Below are 21460 nucleotides of genomic sequence, written 5' to 3'. Positions count from 1 at the left end.
GGCTTTGCAGAGGGGCAGGGCCACAGCCCTGCTGCTCACATTGGCAGACGATGGGGGGCAAGACAGTTGGGCATGAAGTGGACCTGGTCACTTCCCCCCCCCACTAATGCCAAATGAAGAGCAAGGTGGCAGTGACTGAGCACCATGTACCAATACGTTTCTAATTTCTGATGAACTATAATGAGACCAGAAATTTGGGCTTGTCATTATGCACAAATGCCACTGTAAAGTCTATCATTGCAATAAAGGTGTGTGTCAAAATGGTACGAGGGTTCTTTGAAGCAACTGCTATGGTGTGCATGTCAGTGACATCTCATAGATCAGGCTTCCTCAACCTCGGCCTTCCAGATGTTTTGAGACTTCAATTCCCATCATCCCTGACCATTGGTCCTGCTAGCTAGGGATCATGGGAGTTGTAGGCCAAAAACATCAGGAGGACCCAGGTTGAGGAAGCCTGTCATAGATTGTTTGCCTCCAGTGAAAGCTAAGAAAAAGTCTTCTGCTGGACTCTTTCCATGTAGGTGTTTTATAGGGAAACCCTAACCCAATACAGGGTTATAAAACATATCCACATTCTATGGATTTCTTAAGGTTTATACTGGTCTTTTTACCTGGTGTAGCTGTTTTACACTAGTTTAAACAGAGTTGCTTGTAAGGCCAAATCTGGCTTCTTAGCATGTTGGAAGTCTATTGCTTCCATATTGTTTGTCTCAACATACAACCAGGTACAATTTCCACCCCTCTTTCTTCCACAAGTACCTGCAAGAGCACTATTGCTGGGATTAGGAACTTCAAGTACGAAGTAACATGGGGCTCTCAAGGCCTCTTTATCTAGCACTTGAGAGTCTTGCCAAGCCATGCCCCATCTCCCCAGGCTGCATCCGTCACCAGCCCTGCTTTGTAGCCTCCTTAAGTATTTTTACTTGGTTGGAATGTGTCCTTGATCTCTGTTAATGATCATACATTAGAGAGGAGCATGTGTAGAAACTAGCCTATTGTATGAATGTAAAATGCCCATATGTTGCTTTGCCCATTTTTGTCTCCTTGTTTGGAATGTTCTGGGTATACTTGGGCATGCTACTCTTTGTTCAGTATTTTCTGTATGCTGGTTGAGTTGCTTTCAATCATTGTTGCTGCAGGCATGAAATGAAGTTGCCAGGTTGGTTGCTGGCCAGCTCCTTCTGAGCAGAGTAAAGATTTTCAGTATGGAATATAAAGGAATGGGAATAAATAAGATGAAGTAACTTTTTTTTTTAGGATGCTGGTGTTCTCAGCCCGAAATGTTTCCAAAATCAGGAACCTTCCAATACAATCAGGGGTGTCAAACTCAAATTCATCGGGGGCCGCATCAGCAGTTTGGTCACCCTCAAAGGGCCGGTTTTATCTGTAGGACTATGTGTCCACTCCGTGCACTACTTCAATCATTCTAACTCGGGGTGAAAGGAGAGCACGGTGGCACTGGTGTAAATCATGGCCCTTCTGATAGGACTAGCATACACAAACCCATTAATTAGTAAACAAGCACCATGCCTACTGAATAGTCACCATGTGAGAAGACCCAGGCACAAAGCAATCTGTTACATGCAGGAGGGAAGCTGAAGGGCATTTTCATAAGTGATGCTATACAAGCCTTTTAAACCACTTCTGAAACCGAATGTGAGACACAAGCTTTAAATCGGATGTGCTTGTGGCTTTCCAAGGTGACACAGGTTTCACACTGCAAAAAATGGTCTCGGTTGAGTGTGAACCAGCAGAATTGGGGGTGCAAGGGAACCCACGTGTGTGTGTGTGTGTGTGTGTGTGTGTGTGTGTGTCTTATTGGTTTGCTTTATTATGTATGTTATGCTTTTTCATGTCGTGAACTATCCTGAGATCCAAGGGCAGCAAACAAATTTAACAAATAACAACAACAACCATAACAACCCCAAACTTTTTTCCTCAGGGCAAACCCCGTCGACGCCCAGTAAACTCGCTTCCCATGCAACATGCATAGCTGTCAACTTTTCCCTTTTTTAAAGGGAAATTACCTTATTCCGAATAGGATTCCTCGCAAGAAAAGGGAAAGTTGACAGCTATGAACATGTGCACCGTGCAGTGGTGTTGGACGAGGGCAGGGCCGCCAGCGGTCTACCTCCCAAGGTTGTTGTGTTGAAGTTGAAGCAGCAGCAGCAAAAGCGCGCCATGGTGGGTGGACGAAAGAAAGAAGAGAGAGAAAAAAAGAAAGAAGGAAGGAGAGGAGAGGAGAGGAAAGGAAAGGAAGGAAGGAAGGCAGCTTCTTGGATCCATCCGATCTTCAGCTCCATCTCCCCGGCCCTCACTCACCTCGTCGCCCCACTTGAGCACGTCCTTGTGCCTCTCGCCCACCGCCGGTAGATGTGCAGGAACTGGAGGATGCCGTGTTTGCGCATGGCCCCCTGAGGGAGCGGCGCAAGGGCGCGCGGGGAAAGGGAGGAGAGCCGTCTGGCAACGCCAAGGAGAAAAGCTACCTCCAGGCGGTGGCGGTGGCGGCAGGAAAGAGGAGCAGGAAGGAGAAGGATCCTCCGCCGGTGGCGAAACAGGAGGAGGAGATCGGCGCCGGCTGCTACTTCTCTCTTCCTCCCCGCTGCGGCGCCTCTTTGTCCGCGAGGCTCCCGGAGGGGAAGTGCCTGTGCCGGCTGCGGACAGAACCAGAGAGGCCAGCTGCACGGCTGTGTGTGTGTGTGTGTGTGTGTGTAGATGCAGGGAGGGGGTGGTGCTGGTGACCGTCCCGGCAGCAGTGGGGCACGTGATCAGGGGGAAGGGGAAGGAGGTTGCTCTGTGTGCGCGCGCCTGTGCGTGTGTGTTTGCATGCGCGCCCTCCCTCCTCGGTGCGGGCGGGCGGGCGCCGGGAGGGAGGTAGGCGCGCGGGCCACATGACGAGGTCTGGTGGGCCGGATTAGGCCCCCGGGCCTTGTGTTTGACACCTGTGAATACAATGGTACCTTGGTTTATGAACTTAATCCGTTCCAGAAGTCCGTTCTTAAACCAAAACCATTCTTAAACTGAGGCACGCTTTCCCTAATGAGGTCTCCCGCCGCCGGTGCCCTTCCACTGTTCAGATTCTGTTCTTAAACTGAGGTAAAGTTCTCAAACTGGGACACTATTTCCGGTTTTGTGGAGTTTGTAAACCGAATCATTCTTAATCCGGACTGTTCTTAAAGCGAAGTACCACTGTACTCTGGATATATATATTTTTTAAATGTCTTCATTGCTTTCTGATTCTTGTCCTTTTCATAAAAAGCCCATGTTTCTCTACAGAGTATCTCTCTGATAACAGAACAGTAACATCTTGCTCATACCTTTCAACTTCATAGGGACATACTTCACTGCAGAGCTCTTGCATTCAAGTAGAGTTGAATAAACTGAATTTATCACATGAGGTGAATCCCCAGGTGTTAGAATTGAGGTCTGTAGAACTTTTGGGACTTGTGTGTGAAAGAGACTATTCCTCAGCAATATGCTAATTGCACAAACTTAAGAACTCTTACAGAGAATTCTAATAGAAAAAGTTACCTCCTGCTGTGTCTGACACAGAAGGCAATGATCTATCTCCGTGTCATAGTCACGGTTTTAATGAAGCTTATGAGTGCAGGCTGTAGATCACAAATCATTGTATTAACTGCACTAATTAATCAGGCTGACATTTTTCAAATCTTATGCAGAATAATAACTGTGCAAATAGTTTGAGCCTGACGTGTGTGAGTCTTAATTAAAACTCTGCCTAAACACAATAAAATTGTTTCGCTGCCAAAATTCTTAAAGTAGAATTTGAGGCTGAAACCACAGGTGAGCCCCAGCAGCCAGCATGCAATGTGGTGGTTTTTTTTTTTTTTTTTTAAGAACTAATGCCCGCCCCCCTTGCCATTTCTCCCTTCTCTTTTCTTTTGCTGCTTTTTGTGCCAAACCACTTCCCGGACCCTCCTATCTTTAAATATAAACCCAAAACCTTCAGTTAGCAAGAATGTTGACTGGGGCAGCCATCAGATCATGCCATATTGATTGTGAAAGATTTCTGTTGACCACCTGCTCATTTCTGTGCTGCATTTCAGATGACACTGTTGTCCTATAAAGCCCTAAATGACTTGGGGTCCAGGTATTTGAAGGAATGCCTCTCCCTATACCAGTCTGCTCAAGTTCCTAGTTTTGGGAGATCGGGGGCTTTTCATTGTTCTACACCAGAAGAAATTCATTAGGTGCTGACACAACATGGGGTCCTCTCTGTGGCACTGTCCCAGTTATAGAATGCCATTCCTATGAAAGTGTAACTGGCATTGACCTTGTTGACATTTTGGGACCAGGTTCAAGCATGCCTGTTCGCCTAGGTATTTATGGGATGTTGGCCCACTGCTATAATAGATGTGGCAGAATTTTTTATTGTGCATTTGATTTGGATCAGGGGTAGGGAATCTCTTTCAGCCCGAGGATTGCATTCCCTCCTGGGCACCCTGCCGGAGCCCACATACCAGTGTTGGAAAGGGTAAGAGACAAAAATGGAGGAAAGTAATAAATGTCAATCCTACAGTAGTCTAGCTTCAACACACACTTATCCTCCCTTCCATCCTCTTTCTAGGCAGGCAAGCAGTATTATCAGAGTTCAAGGACACATTGCAGCCTGGCAAAAACATTCAAGGACGTTGTGAATCAGGACCAGTGAAGGGCCATATCTGGCCTAGGCCTAAGGTTCTCCACCCTTGATTATGCTTTCTCTTAATTAGTTTGGATTGTTTTAATTGTTGTTTTAAATTTTGTTGTAACTCTCTGGGATCAATTGATGAACGGCTGATTTAAAATGTAGTTAATCAAAATGTGTATATGAACAGCAACAAAATGAAGGATAGAACCCGCTGACAACAGCCTTCGTTCAGAAATCTATACGGCAGAGAGGACAACAATTATCAATACAGCTCTTAGTTTCACAACCCCCTAGATGGAGTACAGCTGTTCATCTGGTGATGCTGTTATTTCTTTACTTCTAAGGTAATTGAGTCAACCTAAAAAAACACAAACAAACCATAAATGATTTTACATTGCACCTAAAATATTTTTAACCACTGGCAAAAACAAATTTTGCCCCAAGCCAGCTTTCTCACCATTCATCACCAGCAAGTACATGCTTGCTGTAGCAAGTATGGTAATTGACCTGACCTGGTAACTTGAATGCATTTGAGCTCATTTAGATGCTCATATAAACCTATAGGAAAAACAGATATTTAGTCAGCCTGATTGAGACAAGTCTCTGGTTTGAGCAGGCTCCATGTTAAAGTCATACATTTATTGTTGCCAAAATTCAAATAAGACCAAACCTGAGCCCAATGACAGCTTTTCCCCTTATGGAAATAGCAGCTCAGGGGTAGAGGGACTTTCATCAAGGTGAATATGGTCACAATTCTTTTTTGAATTGTGGTCACAATTCTTTTTTGGTTCTTCCCCAATTCTTATCAGCTCCTCCCTGCAGCTTTTTGTTTAAAGTTTTAAAAGAACCATGCAACACCATGCCCTTTGTTCCTGATAGAGGAGGATGGGCAGCAGTTGTCCAATCAGCAACTACGACTTGTGGCACTATGAACCACATTGCTTCCATGCCTCTGTCACTGTGCTAGTAAGTGCTAGTGCCTGTGCAGTACTGAACCATTGTCTACAAGAGTGGGAAGCCTGTGGCACTCCAGATGTTGCTCTCAGCTCGCATTAGCCCCAATCAGCATGGCCAATCATCATGGATGATGGAATCTGTAGTTTTAACCTCTGGAGAGCCACAGCTTTTCCACCCCCTGTGGAAAGCAAACCTTTTCAGCACACTGGCACAGGGTTGGGTACCTTCCCAAAACTTACTGGTGTTTGAACTCAGTATTTGCTTGGCATTTTTAAAATTATTTTTTATTATTATTCACTTAAAGACAACTTGGCATTCTGATAATCATCCTATACTAACATTTAAGTTGTTTTGTTCCCTGTGCAGCATTTGGTTGAAATTATCATGTAGCCCTTAACTTTTATGTATTCTTTTATCAATGCACAATCACTTTATTTTCAGACTTCTGGGCTACGTTTTTTAAAAGGTTCCTATGATGGCTATTGCTTACATTATACATTTCACTTAATAAGAGCCAAAAAGCTGGCTCTGAAACTTATGGAGAATCCAGTATTTGGGGGCCAATTTCATTTGTCTGTATACCGTATGGTGTTCAATCTTATATAACTTGTTTATAGGCCTGTTCTTCTGCAGAGATCTAGGTCTAGAAATAGAAACTTCACCACCAGAATGGCAAACAAAACATCAAATATTTCTCAAATGATTGTTCCCAACTGTCTTATTTTACCTTATTACTTTTTTTTTTTTCTTTAGTTCACTCGAAACACTGCTTATTGAATATTCTTTCCAAGGGCATCATTGTACTGAATTTCAGGATAGGGTTGGATTTTTTTGCTTTGCAATTTAATACTCCCTCTATGCTATACTCAATTGAATTACAATGTGCTAGATTTTAAAAGCAATTTAAGAAGCTTTACTTTCTCTTGCATTCTACAAAAGGTTCTGTATTGCGTTTTCGTCAACTCTAACATCCTGCTGTTTTTGAGTGGCAGGTGAAGGGCATTTAAATTAATGATTTCCTTCTCCTGAGGCTCTGTGTTGCAAGTAAGATTATTCTTCAGAAAGCTTTGGGCTTGAGCCTGTTCCACTTGAAGCCACTGGTGAGAATCTGGCTCTTAATAGGGTTGTTTCCTATGTAGTTTGAATCAATGACTGCAAAGTGGTCCTATAAAAAAACACACCTTGATGTATGTTCCTTGCAGAGCCAGGTTTGTGCTTTTAATAGGAACTGCCACTGAGCTAACTTTTGGCCTATAGGAATATCGTTGAAGGTACGGCATTGCATTGGCTTCCCATATCATTGCATTTATACTGCCTCCTGCTTCCAGAGAGCTGTTTGTCTTGACAATAGCAGTGTAAGAGGTTCAGAACTTTATTTAATTTTTTTTTGTTCTCCTCTCAAGTCAGAGGTGTTTCCTTCTAAATTTTACCCAAGCACATGTGGACAAGTAAGACAGGTGTTTTGCTAGGAAACGGTAGTACAGTTGTGCTGATTTGTTTCCCAAGGGTGTAATTTGGTTTCTCACAATCTTGGGTGCCTTTACCTCTGGCAGTAAGAGAAAGTTTGAAAAAACATGTCTACTTGTTTGTGCAATCCTGAGATGAGCCTTTTTATAGGCATCAGATTTTAAGAATCTTCACAACTCCCAGTTTAAATCCAAAGCTGAGTTACTGAGGAAGTAGGGAAAATAGTCAAGAAGAAAACACAAGCTTGTTGGTCCCTTTCACTTGGAGAAATAAAAGGGAAGGGGGGAACCTGCAAATGTATATATACTATGCTGTGATAGTCATAAGAAGGGTGAACTAGAAAAATGAATTTTTCTTATTGTGTCTTTTCCAGATTGGTATTTCCAGAAAAACAGAAGGAAAAAAAGATAATGAACTGAAAGCATCTGAAAAGTATATTGTGCAGTCCTCTGAAGCGGGTAGAAATGTAGTCCTCCGATAGGGCCATGAACCTAAAACTAGTCTATGTATCTGTACTGATGTTTGGAGTACTGGGTTTATTCCTCTTCATGTACCTGCAAGATTGGATTGAAGAACAACATACAGGTAAAATAACTAATAAGCTAGCTAAATCCATATGAGCTGTTTAGTGGATAACAATGGCATAGGCTTGTGACATGCACACGCACTGTTTGAGAAGTGGCTAGTGGGTTGAACCACTATGTGGGTTGAACCATTCACAAGATAAAGCTGAGGGGGGAGAAATCTCTGAAAGTTAACAGCTAATACATCAAAGAATTCCAAAGCAGCCATGTTTGCTCATCTGAAATGAATGGCTCCTGATTAAGTAGAATTTAAGGGATTACATGGTATTTAACTTTGTGGTCAGAGTAGACCACCCACCGTGCATAATGTTTCTCTTTTCCATAATTAGTTTGAAGTATAAAAGAAAAAAGAAAAAAAATCTTTATGGAGGAAGTTGGAAAATGTAGTTGGGTAAGAGGCCACATAGCTTATTTGAGAGAAATCCCAGCCAAAGTTAGACAAGTGAATGATTTGCTTTTATTAGTTCAAAATGTTTAATACTGTAGGAATGTTTAGACCACTACTTGATTACTTTATAGGTGGCAAAAAAAGATGTAAGTACAGAGTTTGGAAGTCATATTGTATAGTTTTAGGAAATAAGAACCAGCATTTATTTCTATCTTACAGACATTTATAAGCCATTCTTTAGTCCAAAGATGTCAAGAGTCAATTAACAATCAAAAGCACAAATAACAAAAATAATAATTTAAAAGAAGAAGCAGCCAGGCACATCCAGAAAGAATATATGATCTAAAATTTTAAATAATCATCATCATGGTATATTTATTTATATACCACCTTTTCTCCTGACAGGGACTCAAGGTGGTTTACAGATAAAATTAAAAACAGCTTAAAACATTTTTATCATTAAAAAACAATTAAATATTAATATAATTTAAAGCTAATATATAAATACACACAAAAAAATTGGAATGAAAACAGCATAGTTAATTAAAAACAGTCAGTTCCCAAAAGTCTCTTGAAATAAGGAATTCCTCACTTCCTAATTAAATAATTTGTTAATTCCTTTTTTTAATAGGATCTATAAGTTGCACCTGGCCTGCAAAGAAGCCCACTAGTAGAGAAACACTTTCTGCCGTGGCTTTTGAATGAATGAAATTGGTTGTGTTCCTTTGTATATCCACAAGGGGGCTGGCCCACGCCCTAATCCCCCCATGAAGTGCTGCCCCAAAGGTACAACCCCCTTTGGGGCAACATTTTTTGGTGGCAGCCTCCCCGCCCCCTGGACAGGCAGGAGTGTATGCAGGAGAAGGAGTAGGAAGTGAGCAGGCCAAACACCTTCACATCTCACTAAACCATAATTTGGCTATGTTTGGAAGGCAGGCTTCCATGTTGCTCTCTTTCCATCTTCATTGTAAAAGGTAAAGGGACCCCTGACCATTAGGTCCATTTGTGAACGACTCTGGGGTTGCGGCACTCTTCTCGCTTTACTGGCCGAGGGAGCTGGTGTACAGCTTCCGGGTCATGTGGCCAGTATGGCTAAGCCGGTTCTGGCGAAACCAGAGCAGCGCACAGAAATACTGTTTCCTTCCCGCCGGAGCGGTACCTATTTATCTACTTGCATTTGATGTGCTTTCAAACTGCTAGGTTGGCAGGAGCAGGGACCGAGCAACCCACAGCGCCACCCACGTCCCTTATCTTCATTGTATATCTGTACTAATATCCTAATTTGTACAATGAGCAACCAGTCAGTATTTCTATCCAATATTTTACTAGGCTTAATGACTCAATAGGCTATTGTGGTGTTATGAATAAAAAAGTAATCTCAATATAGAGAGGCAATTCAAGAAACTTTATTTTGAAAAGGAGGACACTGAATGATGCATGTGCACATGTAAGACCCACTACTGTGAATGCAGCCTGGAAAGGATGTTGAGAATCACAGCTCTTTTCCCCCTCAACCAACCAAAACTCCGTATTTGCCTTTCCACTGGAATAGCAATTATTTCAGACACCGCAAAATGAAGAAAAATGTAAGGGCACAGATGAGGACTTTAGACAACTTCTTTCTGTAAGGTGCATTGTACCTACATAGTAAGGAGGAGATTATCATGGAATGGTTTGAGGTTGTGTTTACAGTTCTGAAGTCTCCAATAGGAGATATGCAGCCAATTTGGTGTCATGGAGGACAGGCAAACAAGTTTTTTTGTGTTGTGATGATTTCCCCCTATAAGCTACTGGGTTTTTTTGTGCCTGCTGTAAGTTATGTTTTACTGCTGATTAAAATGGCATGTGGGCTATGTTAGGAAAACTCTTGCTGGGAATAACACAACTTCAAATTAGTCTTCTCAAAGGGCATACGTGCTCAGCAAAATGTTGAACAGCTGTTGTCACTGTGTTAAAAGAGAGAGAGAGACTTGTCAACTCATCACCCTCCTAAAGTGCTCCAGGGGTCTTCTGTTACGGGACAGCTTAGCTCTGAGAAAACTTGAAATACACACCGTTCAAAACCGTATTCCTCTCTTGCTTTGCATTCAAATTCAACACTTGTACTTTCACAGTGCAGTATATTCCTAGTAAAGGAGATCGAAGCACTATTACCTAGTTTAAGGTGATCTTCAGTTTAGAGCCTCAGAAATGTGCAAGATCTCAAAGATTTATTGAATAGGACAGTCAAGAATGCTGTTCTGTGTTTCATTTTGTAATCCTTAATGAGACTAAAAATGTATCCACAACAAAAGAAATCCATTAACAAATTCTTTCTAATCAAAGCAGCTATGACAAAGAACTCAAACTCTTCATCTGCACAAGTGTTCCATTTTTACTCATACTCTTGATGAAACAAATCCCTATTTTACTGGTGAGAAGCTGAGAGGAGTTTTCCTTTGTGATGGAAAGGTGGGTGATGGTTCCAGCACTCTATCTCCACTGCTGGAAACTCTTTCATGAAACTACAAGACAGTGATTATATTGCTGTCTTCAAGAAAAAACATGTTTTCATCAAACAGAAAATACGAGAATTGCAGAGGTTTTATGCAGGTTTTATGGTGGTGTTGAGGTCAGTTAAGCAGCACACATCTGCAAAAGGAGGATGGATAGGGTTAACATGGGCCTCAAAGATTGTGCTTTGTTTCTTTTAATGGAAGTTAGAAATGAGATGAACAGATACAGTTTCCAATGAACATGTTAAATCAAAAGATGGGGCCAATCTCCTTCATGCAGCGAGACAAAATGTCATATTAACTGTATTGGCAACAAATGTGTACAAATTGCAGTGGTGAACGAGATACAGTACAAAAAAGACTTCTGCTAACTTTCTGACTAATTAAAAGTGCATTTAACTTATTTGCAGTTGCGGTAGTCAAGCTTGCATCTTACCCCAAAAAGGGCTAAAAATGGCAGTGAGATGTGAATAACTTCAAATGACTTTAAAAAACAAACAAAAAATCTTGTGCTCATTATTGTTCCATCATTCAGAACATAAGAATGGAGGTTACAAATATAAGTAGCATGTTCATTTCCCAGCTTTTATAATTCAAGAAACCAGTCTCCTCATTACCTTTTCAATGGGATATAAATTCCATTTATTGTACACAAAAACCTTCTTAATCCACTCTAATAGGCTGAAAATCCATTGCAATGAATGAGTTATGTGATTATTTGCTTTCTTAATCAAGGGGAAAATGGCACAACATTTCATTATTTGTCAAATGTACTTTGTTTTTAATTATTTACTGTAATACTTGACAGGATGAGAGTCAACATGTAGCCCTATGATTTGTAAGGGTTGTGAAAGAATTATAATAATAGGTACTCTGTACTCCACCTGCTATTAAATCTCCAGCTTTCAAGTGATTTCATGGTGAATGATGAATTATGGGATTCTTATGCATCTGTGTTAAATGAAATGCTGAATTTAAAAGTCTTCCATACACTTACATGTGCAGGGTAATTCTTCGGTACAAGTTGATTGTACATGGGACGGTCAAAGACAGAAGCAGCTTGGAGCTCTGTCGTCTAGTTCAGCTTATTTGCCATAAAAAGGAACAGCTGGACAATGCTCAAGTTGCGCCATTACATAGGCAATGAAAGAAGTATCCAGTGTTCTTCACTAAGAGAAAGGTTCGTCTTTCCATGGGATACTTCTCCATTTGGCAAGAACTCATTTGTGGAGTGGAGTGGACCTGGGAGACCTGAAGTTTGGTTACTGGTTCAAGAGGGTATGTTCTAATAAGAAGAACATTCCAAGTGGATCAGACCAAAGTTCCATCTAGCCCCGCATTCTGTTCTCACAGTGTGCAACCAGATACTTATGGAAAGCCTGAGAGCAGGACATGAGCTGAACAGCACACTCCCTACTTTTGTTCCCAAGCAACTGATATTCAGAGACATTCTGCCTCTGATACTGATGGTTGTGCACTACTGTGATGTCGTCTTTGATAGCCTTATCCTCCATGAATTTGTCTAACCTTATTTTAAATCCATTAAAGTGGTCATTAGAGGATTTGGAGCAAGGTGACATTCAGCTCCATTTCTCAGTAACATCCTAATCAGGTGCAGTTATGCAGTGCTTGAACTAGTGCTTGGACATACTGGTGATTTGGATGAGGGCCAATAAGCTGAAGCTGATTCTTGAAAAGATAAAGGCCGGGGCTAGGAATTAGGTAGGCTGTCTGTTTTAGATGGGGCTGAATTATCTCTGAACGAGTAGGTGGTACACAGTCTGGTGGGGATCCTGGATGCATCTCTTGTGCTGGTGGCACAAAGTGGCAAGGAACATCTTTTCCAAGCTGTGGCTGGTGCAGAGATAGCCTGACTACAGTGACCCATGTGTAGATAACCTCAAGATTGGATCACTGTAATGCACTCTATGTGGCACTGCCTTTGGTATGGCAGCTGGAAACCTGGGGTTGTCTTCATTAGATGTTTGTTTAGTTCTTTATTAAAAGGTCTATCCCACCCTTGTTCCTAAAGGAGCTAAGGGCAGCATGTTACAGTTCTCTATATGTGCTATAGGGGCAACAGAGCCTATCATGTGCCAACCTCCTCTAATGTGGCTGTTGAGGCTTGCAAATTGGTAGAACTAACCACACACAATCTTGACTGGATGAATTATAGGTAACAATACTTCCTCCACAACAATTGCCCACACTTTATCCTGTATGCTGCTTCAAAAGCAGTAAACTATATTAGAAGAATGCATAATTCCGTTTGATGCTGAGCCATACTTTTCAATTGTATACCATTAAATATTTGTGGAAACAGTAGATGTTCATTGGCCCTGACAAGTGGAGGGTGGAAAGTGGATAGTCTTAACTAGAGAAGACCCTGATGTTGCCTTTGCCTCCCTGCCTTCTTTTCCAAGTATTCTCCATGTGTGGAAAAGAAGACAGAGGACTGCCCCATCACATTAGCTTTTGCAGATCCATGCGGCATATAGTATTATGCCCTAACATGGATAATAAATGGAAAAATACATTCTCATGCATTTCATTGAATCTTGGCCCAAACTCATTGTAGATAAATTTTTAATAATGTAGTTTTATCAAATGCTTTCTTGCCTACCTAATACTTATTTTTAAGAACTGTATATTCCCCCCCCCAATATCATACTATATGGTACTTTTTCATAAAAATCTAATTTCCAAGTGAAGCTGTGCTCTGCAAGCTAAACATTCAATCTTATTTTTCCCCATGCACCCATACTCTTTTCACATTTCTTTAGGTTTAGGGGTTGGTTTTAAATGTCATTTATACAAGGTCATTTCCTTGCCACCAACCTGTGTATTCCTTGTGGCATTATTTTACAAAGGGAAACATTAAGCTTAAATGAACTTTCATCTGTATCCTAGCAACAGACTATGATTAATCATACCTCTCAGGTAAATGTGGATAAATAAATGTTTGAAAGCAAAAGCAAATTCTGAATTGGCTAGTGAAAGATTGATTAATGATCAAGGAAGAAGCATCCGGTTTGGTCTTCCAGAGAAGCTTGCAATAAACACCTAGGAGTGAGGGTTTTATATAGAAATATAAATAGAGGGTCATTTATAGAAATATATATGAAAGAGGAAAATAGGATGGGCAAAGACTTTTCTACAAGTAATGAACAGCTGTGTGTGTACATATGCTTTCACTTTCATCTGAATTGTTACCCAGTCATGGCGGGAAAAGTGCAATACCAAGAACCTAGGAAGCTGCTTTAAATACTGAGTCAGATAAGAAGTGCCTGCTGGATCGAGCCAATGGCCCATCTAGTCCAGCATCCTGTTCTCAAAGTGGCCCACCATTTGCCTGTGGAAAACCTGCTAGCAGGGTTCGAGCACAAAATCACTCTTCCCTCTCCAGGAACTGGTATTCAGAAGCATTTTTGCCTGCAACTGGAAGCAGAGCCAACAACAGCCCTCTCCTTCATTAATTTGTCAAATCCTCTTTTAAAGCCATATATCTCTTGTGGGAGCAAGTTTCATAGCTTAACTATGCACTGTGTGAAAACGTACTTTCTTCATTGGTCTATCTAGCTCAGTATTGACTACACTGACTGGCTGCCATCTCCAGGATTTCAGGCATTGGTCTTCTCCAGCCCTTCTGGAACTTACCAGGGACAAAACTTGGGTGCTTTTGTATATAAATCATGCACTTCACCACTGAACTATGGCTCCTCTCTGAGGGGGAGATTTTGTGGCAGAGTAACAGAGCAACCCAAGTATCCCTTTAGTACGGATGAAAGAAACCAAGGCCTGATCTTGAGGCTTTTATAGATTCGAGGCCTTGGCCCAATCAGTGTTAAAGGGCTTCTTGCATGACTTTCTGTTGATATTTCTCTTTCTCTTGGCCTTGTGTTCAATGGTAGTAGTACACAGTCCCAGATTCACTGTATTGTTGTCACACTTTCCTATTTATCAAAAGATCTCTCAGAACTACTTAGTGCTTTATAGTGGAAATGAATACTGTATCATTTAATTAACGGTTAGTGTTTTCACAAAACAACTGTAGTGCCCCCTTTGAGGGACATTTTTATGTTTTCAGTACAAGGGGGTGTTCAGAAGATGGAGATCATCATAGATAATTGCCTCCTCTTGTATCTTTTTGTAGGCCTTTCTTCAACAATCAGTTGCACTCATTGTGTCTTAAGCCCTGCAGAAAGTATGCTGTCAAGATGTTGAGCCTAGCAGATGAGCCGCACTGTCAGTGCAATCCAATGTGTCAATATAGGGATGGGGGTTTTTTTGTATCCTATTTGTACCTTTTTTTTCTTTTTTCAATCAGGCAGCAGGATTTCACTCAGAAAAACCCATTTAGCACAAGACTGGAATTTGAAGAAGTATTGTAAAGCTCTCGCCAGTGGCAAAACAGACATAGTTTAGTTATGTATAAAATTACGGGATTTTTGGTAAAGGCACTCTTGATTGTTTTACTCCTTTTCAATGTTTTATTTAAACTTCAGCTTTTAAGCTTGCCAGAACATTGACATAATTAAAACTGAAATACCGCACAAGGCTGCACTGTTAGTTCATTAGACCAGAAGGGCTCTGAAATAATGAAAAAAAAATGTATTTCTTGTACTATGGAGCCAAGTTGTGTCTGTCTTCTCCTTTCCCTCCCAGTCCCCCCCCCCCAGAATAAAGGATACAATTATTTTGTATTAAGGGATGTCTCACAACCTGGTCAGTATTTGAGATGTCCTTATCAGGGTTTAGGGAATTTGATAATCAAGTGCAAGGATCATTAACCAGATTTTTTTTCCTCAAGCAGTTTATTATTTTTAAAGCCTGGATGTTTTATCAACCTTTATAACTAGAGCAGAAATAAAACCATTCCAGTTCAGAGGCACAATGTGTACACCAAAGACTATAGATCAGCTGCTGTCAAATCCATTTTTATGAACTGTTTAATTATACTGTCCTCTCGCCTGTGTGGAACAAGCAGGGAACTGTTTAGTTACTGTTCAATGTCAAAGCGGCACTTTCAATTTATTACTCTTCATTTGCAAAAGATTTTTAGCAGTAGGGTGGAGTTATATCATGTAAGGTTAACTGTTGACAGTGTGCACTGCAGATTTTCACTTACTCAGAAATTTTGCTACTCTCTTCTACTTTGCTGGATTTATCACTCTGTCCCCCACACCTCACATCTTGGGGGGGGGGAATCATTCATGTTTCACCTCCCTGGCCGAGGCAGCTTTCCTCTACCTGCTAGGTTTTGTCAGCCAAGAGGGGCAAGGGTCCAGAGTGCAAGTGGTTGCCCTGACCAATCCAAGCACCTTGTCCACTTTCTTGAGCTTTACTAACTGAAACTCATTCGACGTAGCAGGGACTAAACAGTGCTCTGGAACACTCCCTTGCTAACCAAATCCCTTGATATGTAATTGATACTCTTGCCAAAATGAAAGCAAGGAATATTAATTGTTGTAATAAATTGTGTTCTCTTTGAATTATGGAAGAATTTGATAATTCCTATTCTTAATTTTAGTTATTGTAAATAAGTACTTATAGAAATTGTGATAGATTTGTGACTCTGAATACCAGTTGCTGGGAATCACAGGTGAGGAGTGTTCTTTTCCTGCTTGTGGGCTTCCCATTGGGGCATCTGGTTGGCCACTCTGAGAACAGAATGCTAGACTAGATGGACCCCCTTTGCTCTGGTCCGTCAACAAGGTTCTTATTAGGTTTGGATAACAGTTGCTGAGAATCACAAGTCGAAAGAGTGCTGTTGTAGTCAGGTCCTGCTTGTAGGCTTCCCAGAAGTGCTCTATGAGGATAGGAAGCTGGACTAGATCCAGCAGGTCTCTTAGGTTGAGGGAATTGATTAGCCTGGAAAAGATTCTGACTAAACATCAGGCGTAAGAGTTATGGAAAGCATGGCCTCCATGGGGCTGACCCTGAATAAGTCTGGTCCAACTCATAGCCGAGGACATGCCTTAGACCTGGTATTCACCTCTATGGATGTTGGTGATCTGACATTAAAAAAAAGTGAAACTAAAGAAGTGCCATGGTCAGATCACTTCCTGGTGCAACTGGACTTCTCCGCAACCCTTCCCCTCTGCAGGGAGGTGGGACCAATTCGGATGGTCCGCCCCCGCCACTTAATGGATCCAAATGGTTTCCAGAGAGTGGTAGGGGATACTTTATCCCATGTTGATGGCCTTTCAGCCGATTCCCTGGTGGCCCGCTGGAATGTGGAGCTAACCAGGGCTATTGACTGTTTGGCTCCGAAGCGCCCTCTCCGGTTGCATGGAGCCCGGACAGCCCCGTGGTTTTCCCCGGAGCTGAGGGCGATGAAACAATCGTTGAGACGGCTAGAGCGCCGGTGGCAGAAAACCCATTCTGAATCCGACCGAACACAGGTTAGAGCTCAACGTCGAGCCTACCAAGTGGCGATAGCGACGGCAAAGAAGACTTTCTTTACCGCCTCTATTGCATCTGCGGAAAATAGCAGCAGGAGACTCTTTCAGGTGGTTCGGAATCTATCAGAGCCACCTTCGTCATCGGGGCCTGGTAGGGACCCCAAGATCTCCTGCAATGCGTTTGCAAAGTTTTTTGCGGATAAAATCGCTCAGATTCGGAAAGAGATAGACTCCACCGCAGGAGCAGGGCCAGGGCGGGAGAGTGCCAGAGTCCTGTCTAGTCCAGTTGCATGGGATCAATTTCAGTCTGTTACCTCCGAGGATGTGGACAGGCTGCTTGGACGAGTGAAACCAACCACCTGTCTCCTTGATCCTTGCCCATCCTGGCTTATAAAAGCTAGCCAGGAGGGGCTGGGCGATGGGCTGCGCGGGGTGGTGAATGCTTCCCTCTGTGAGGGAGCCTTCCCAGCCCCGCTGAAAGAGGCGGTCATTAAACCGCTTCTTAAAAAAACATCTTTAGACCCGGCCAATATGGCCAACTATCGCCCAGTCTCAAATCTACCATTCTTGGGCAAGGTGATTGAGCGGGTGGTTGCTGAACAACTCCAGGCACGCCTGGAAGAAGCGGACCATTTGGATCCCTTCCAATCGGGATTCAGGCCTCACCATGGGACTGAAACCGCCTTGGTCGCACTGGTCGATGATCTCCGGCGGGCTAGGGACAAAGGTGAGAGCTGTTTCCTAGTTCTGCTGGATCTCTCAGCGGCCTTTGACACCATCGACCATAACATCCTTCTAGACCGGCTAGAGGGGTTGGGAGCTGGAGGCACTGTTATACAGTGGTTCCGCTCCTTCCTCCTGGGCCGTGTTCAGAAAGTGGTGGTGGGGGATGAGTGTTCAGACCCCTGGGCTCTCACTTGTGGGGTGCCTCAGGGTTCTGTCCACTCCCCCATGCTTTTTAATATCTATATGAAGCCGCTGGGAGAGATCATCAGGGGGTTTGGGCTGGGTGTTCATCAGTATGCAGATGATACCCAGCTCTACCTCTCTTTCAAATCAGAACCAGTGAAGGCCGTGAAGGTCCTGTGTGAGTGCCTGGAGGCGGTTGGAGGATGGATGGCGGCTAACAGATTGAGGTTGAATCCTGACAAGACAGAAGTACTGTTTTTGGGGGACAGGAGGAGGGCAGGTGTGGAGGATTCCCTGGTCCTGAATGGGGTAACTGTGCCCCTGAAGGACCAGGTGCGCAGCCTGGGAGTCATTTTGGACTCACAGCTGTCCATGGAAGCGCAGGTTAATTCTGTATCCAGGGCAGCTGTCTACCAGCTCCACCTGGTACGCAGGCTGAGACCCTACCTGCCCGCGGACTGTCTCACCAAGGTGGTGCATGCTCTGGTTATCTCCCGCTTGGACTACTGCAATGCGCTCTATGTGGGGCTACCTTTGAAGGTGACCCGGAAACTGCAATTAATCCAAAATGCGGCAGCTAGACTGGTGACTGGGAGTGGCCGCTGGGACCACATAACACCGGTCCTGAGAGATCTGCATTGGCTCCCAGTACGTTTCCGAGCACAATTCAAAGTGTTGGTGCTGACCTTTAAAGCCCTAAACGGCCTCGGTCCTGTATACCTGAAGGAGCGTCTCCACCCCCATCATTCAGCCCGGACACTGAGATCCAGCGCCGAGGGCCTTCTGTCGGTTCCCTCACTGCGAGAAGCAAAACTACAGGGAACCAGGCAGAGGGCCTTCTCGGTAGTGGCGCCCGCCCTGTGGAACGCCCTCCCATCACAGGTCAGGGAAATAAACAACTACCTGACATTCAGAAAAAACCTGAAGGCAGCCCTTTTTAGGGAAGTTTTTAATGTTTGATATTTTTGTATTTGATTTCTGTTGGAAGCCGCCCAGAGTGGCTGGGGAAATCCAGCCAGATGGGCGGGGTACAAATAATAAATATTATTATTATTATTATTATTATTATTATTATTATTATTATTATTATTCAACAGTGGAATGGACTCCACGAGTCATGGTGGTCTCTCCTTCTTTGGAGGTTTTTAAGCAAGAGGTTGGGTGGCCATCTGTCATGGATGCTTGAGTTGAGATTCCTGCATTTCAAGGGGTCTCTACAATTCTATGAACTATGATCAAATTGTAGATGAGTGATTTTTTATTAGGAGATGACACACATTCAACAGCAGCATTACCATCAAGAAGGATATGGTGGAGGTGGTGGTGGTGGTGGTTATTTGTTGGTTGCTTTATCTTGCCCAGGAGTTTCATGTACAGTAGGCTGGCATGACAACCCAAAACTTGTTGGCTAGTGAAAGGTCCATAAAAGGACATAGCCTTCAAAGAGTTGCCACTCCTTCTTCTTGCCTGCCCATGCCTTGTTGCCATACTTTCCTCTTCCCATAACTCTGCTATTATACTTCCTTTTGCACTGGACTTGGCAGGGCTAAGTGGGTTCCCCCACTACCACCACCACAACTTTCCCTGGGAAAACCCACTGTTAATGTTGAATTGGAACAAATTGCAAGTCTAGGAAACCCCAATTGCTGCTTGTTCTGATTCAGTGGAAAACAGTGGGTTTTCCTGTTGAAAGCAGTGGGACAAAAAAAAAGAACTGCTTGGATGGGCCTAGACCTGGAAAGTGTGGGCATGTGCCTAGAAAGCACAGTGCAAAAAGAAGTCTGAATAATCCCTCAGGGGAGCATTTCCCATTAGTAGTTTGGATTGATAATGATAATACAGACCCTGATCACTGTGTTAACTTGTACAAGAGGACATTACCTGTATATTTCTATTGCTGCTCTTTGCTGAAGAACTGTAAAGCTGTAATGGCTCTTTGATCTGGAACTCACTTGCCAAACTCATCTGTTAAGCATTCAGCTCTGTAACATTCAGATCTTAATCTTTGTTGTCCCTTGGTTATCTGAGAAGCAATGTTGCATTGCCTGACAAAGAATTCACATTGTTCCAGGCCTGTGGGCAATAGCATTTTTCAGACTGCTGATCTGTCTTTATTATTTGAAAAATATATACAAAAAAAATAGTTCCAACAACTCCTCAAATAGCATTTTGTAGGCTTCAGCTACTTTATGTCAAAGTACAGAAGCATGTATGAATAATGTGGCAGAATTTAGTCTGGTTTTTTGTTTTTGTTTTGCTCATCTGATTTCAGAAAAATATAGATAGTTGGGGGTTGTTTTTTTTACAGTGTGTGTTCCGAATATTTATACTATTCTAGGCTCAATTATGGGGGTTAGGCTATTCATACCATTTTACTTGCAGAGATATTTGTTTTGTTCTTGCAATGTAATTTACCGGTATATAAGAGCTTTCACAAATACTTGCATTTTAGAATGACAAGCCAGAAACATAAGTGTACTGTTGTGAGTTTGGGAAATTCATTTGCTGAAATAGCCAGGCCAGTTTCTTGGTAAGGGTCCTAAGCATGGCATTAGTCTGACAAAGGAAGTTGCTGTGTGCCAGAGAACAAGTGGGTGGGCCCCCCTCCGGGTGGGCCCCCCTCCCTCTCACTTGGCTGGTAGTGAGAAGGATAATAGCCAGAGTAGAGTGTGTGTGAGCTGGGCTAGAAGCAGGCAGAAGCCAGACAGTGAGAGCCATGCCTGATTTTTGTTTAAATCCAAGCCTATGATTATGGGAGAAGCAAAACCTTCTGTGAGCTCCTCCATCATAGGTTCAAGTTGTATATATATGTTAAAAGTCATATATTCCAAAAACACCACAGTGTTGTCTGCTGTCCCACATTCTAATGAAATGAACCTCTGGGTAAGTGTCTGGAACCCTGTGAGTCTCACACTGCTCAGAGATTTGGTTAGGGTGCAACAACTCAATAGCGTGCAAGGAGCAGCAAATAGTTTCACAGAAGTAAAGATTCACAAAGAAGAGGAAAGTGTTTTTATAATTAAAGAGTATTATATGCCAGCTAAGGAACTAATACTTGCTTTCAGGGGTTGGTCCTGTAATTGGTAACTTTAGCAATGTAGCTCCTCATAAGATTGGAGACTTGCCTGTATTTACCTAGCCTAAGGCACAATTTTCCATTATGCCTCATGGAAACACATGAAAAGCTCCCATGCATCTTAGTGGGGATTCCACCAAAGGAGCTTGAAATTGACTGTGTCTGTTCTTCATGGGTTACTTGAGGGGGTGTCTCATTAGTATGATACAAATTTGGTTCTGGATTAATTTTGTGAAGGAAGAGAAGGTGCATTTTTAGGAGCTCATGGAACTTTCCAAACAAGGCTGTATGCTCTCTTGCATTTGTTTTAACTTCAAAAGTAAAGCTGCCACAGAAGAGGAGATTACAAACATTACTGCCCTAGCAATTCTGACCATATGGAGGATCCCATAGAGTTAACAGTTACAAAGCCCTAACCTACCTCACTAGAAGCAGGCTGCAGGCAGAAGCCAGAGAGTGAGAGCCATGCTTGATTTCTTCTGGAATCCCAGGCAGAAGCATGGGAGAAGCAAGACCTTCTGGGGTGTTA

General features: G+C 42.7%; 1 protein-coding gene across 1 annotated transcript in view; it reads left to right on the top strand.

The window, feature by feature from the left end:
- The window catches only part of CHST9 (carbohydrate sulfotransferase 9), a 58900-nt gene that overhangs the window by 3988 nt on the left and 33452 nt on the right, over nucleotides 1–21460 (top strand). Inside the window, exon 2 of the mRNA XM_033155082.1 lies at nucleotides 7449–7660. Within this exon, the coding sequence (XP_033010973.1) occupies nucleotides 7561–7660 (100 nt within the window). The 5' untranslated portion in view covers nucleotides 7449–7560. The remainder of the gene's footprint in view (nucleotides 1–7448; nucleotides 7661–21460) is intronic.

The sequence above is a fragment of the Lacerta agilis genome, chromosome 7 (genome assembly GCF_009819535.1).
Source record: "Lacerta agilis isolate rLacAgi1 chromosome 7, rLacAgi1.pri, whole genome shotgun sequence".
NCBI lineage: Eukaryota > Metazoa > Chordata > Lepidosauria > Squamata > Lacertidae > Lacerta > Lacerta agilis.
This window is presented reverse-complemented; position numbering and strand designations above follow the sequence as displayed.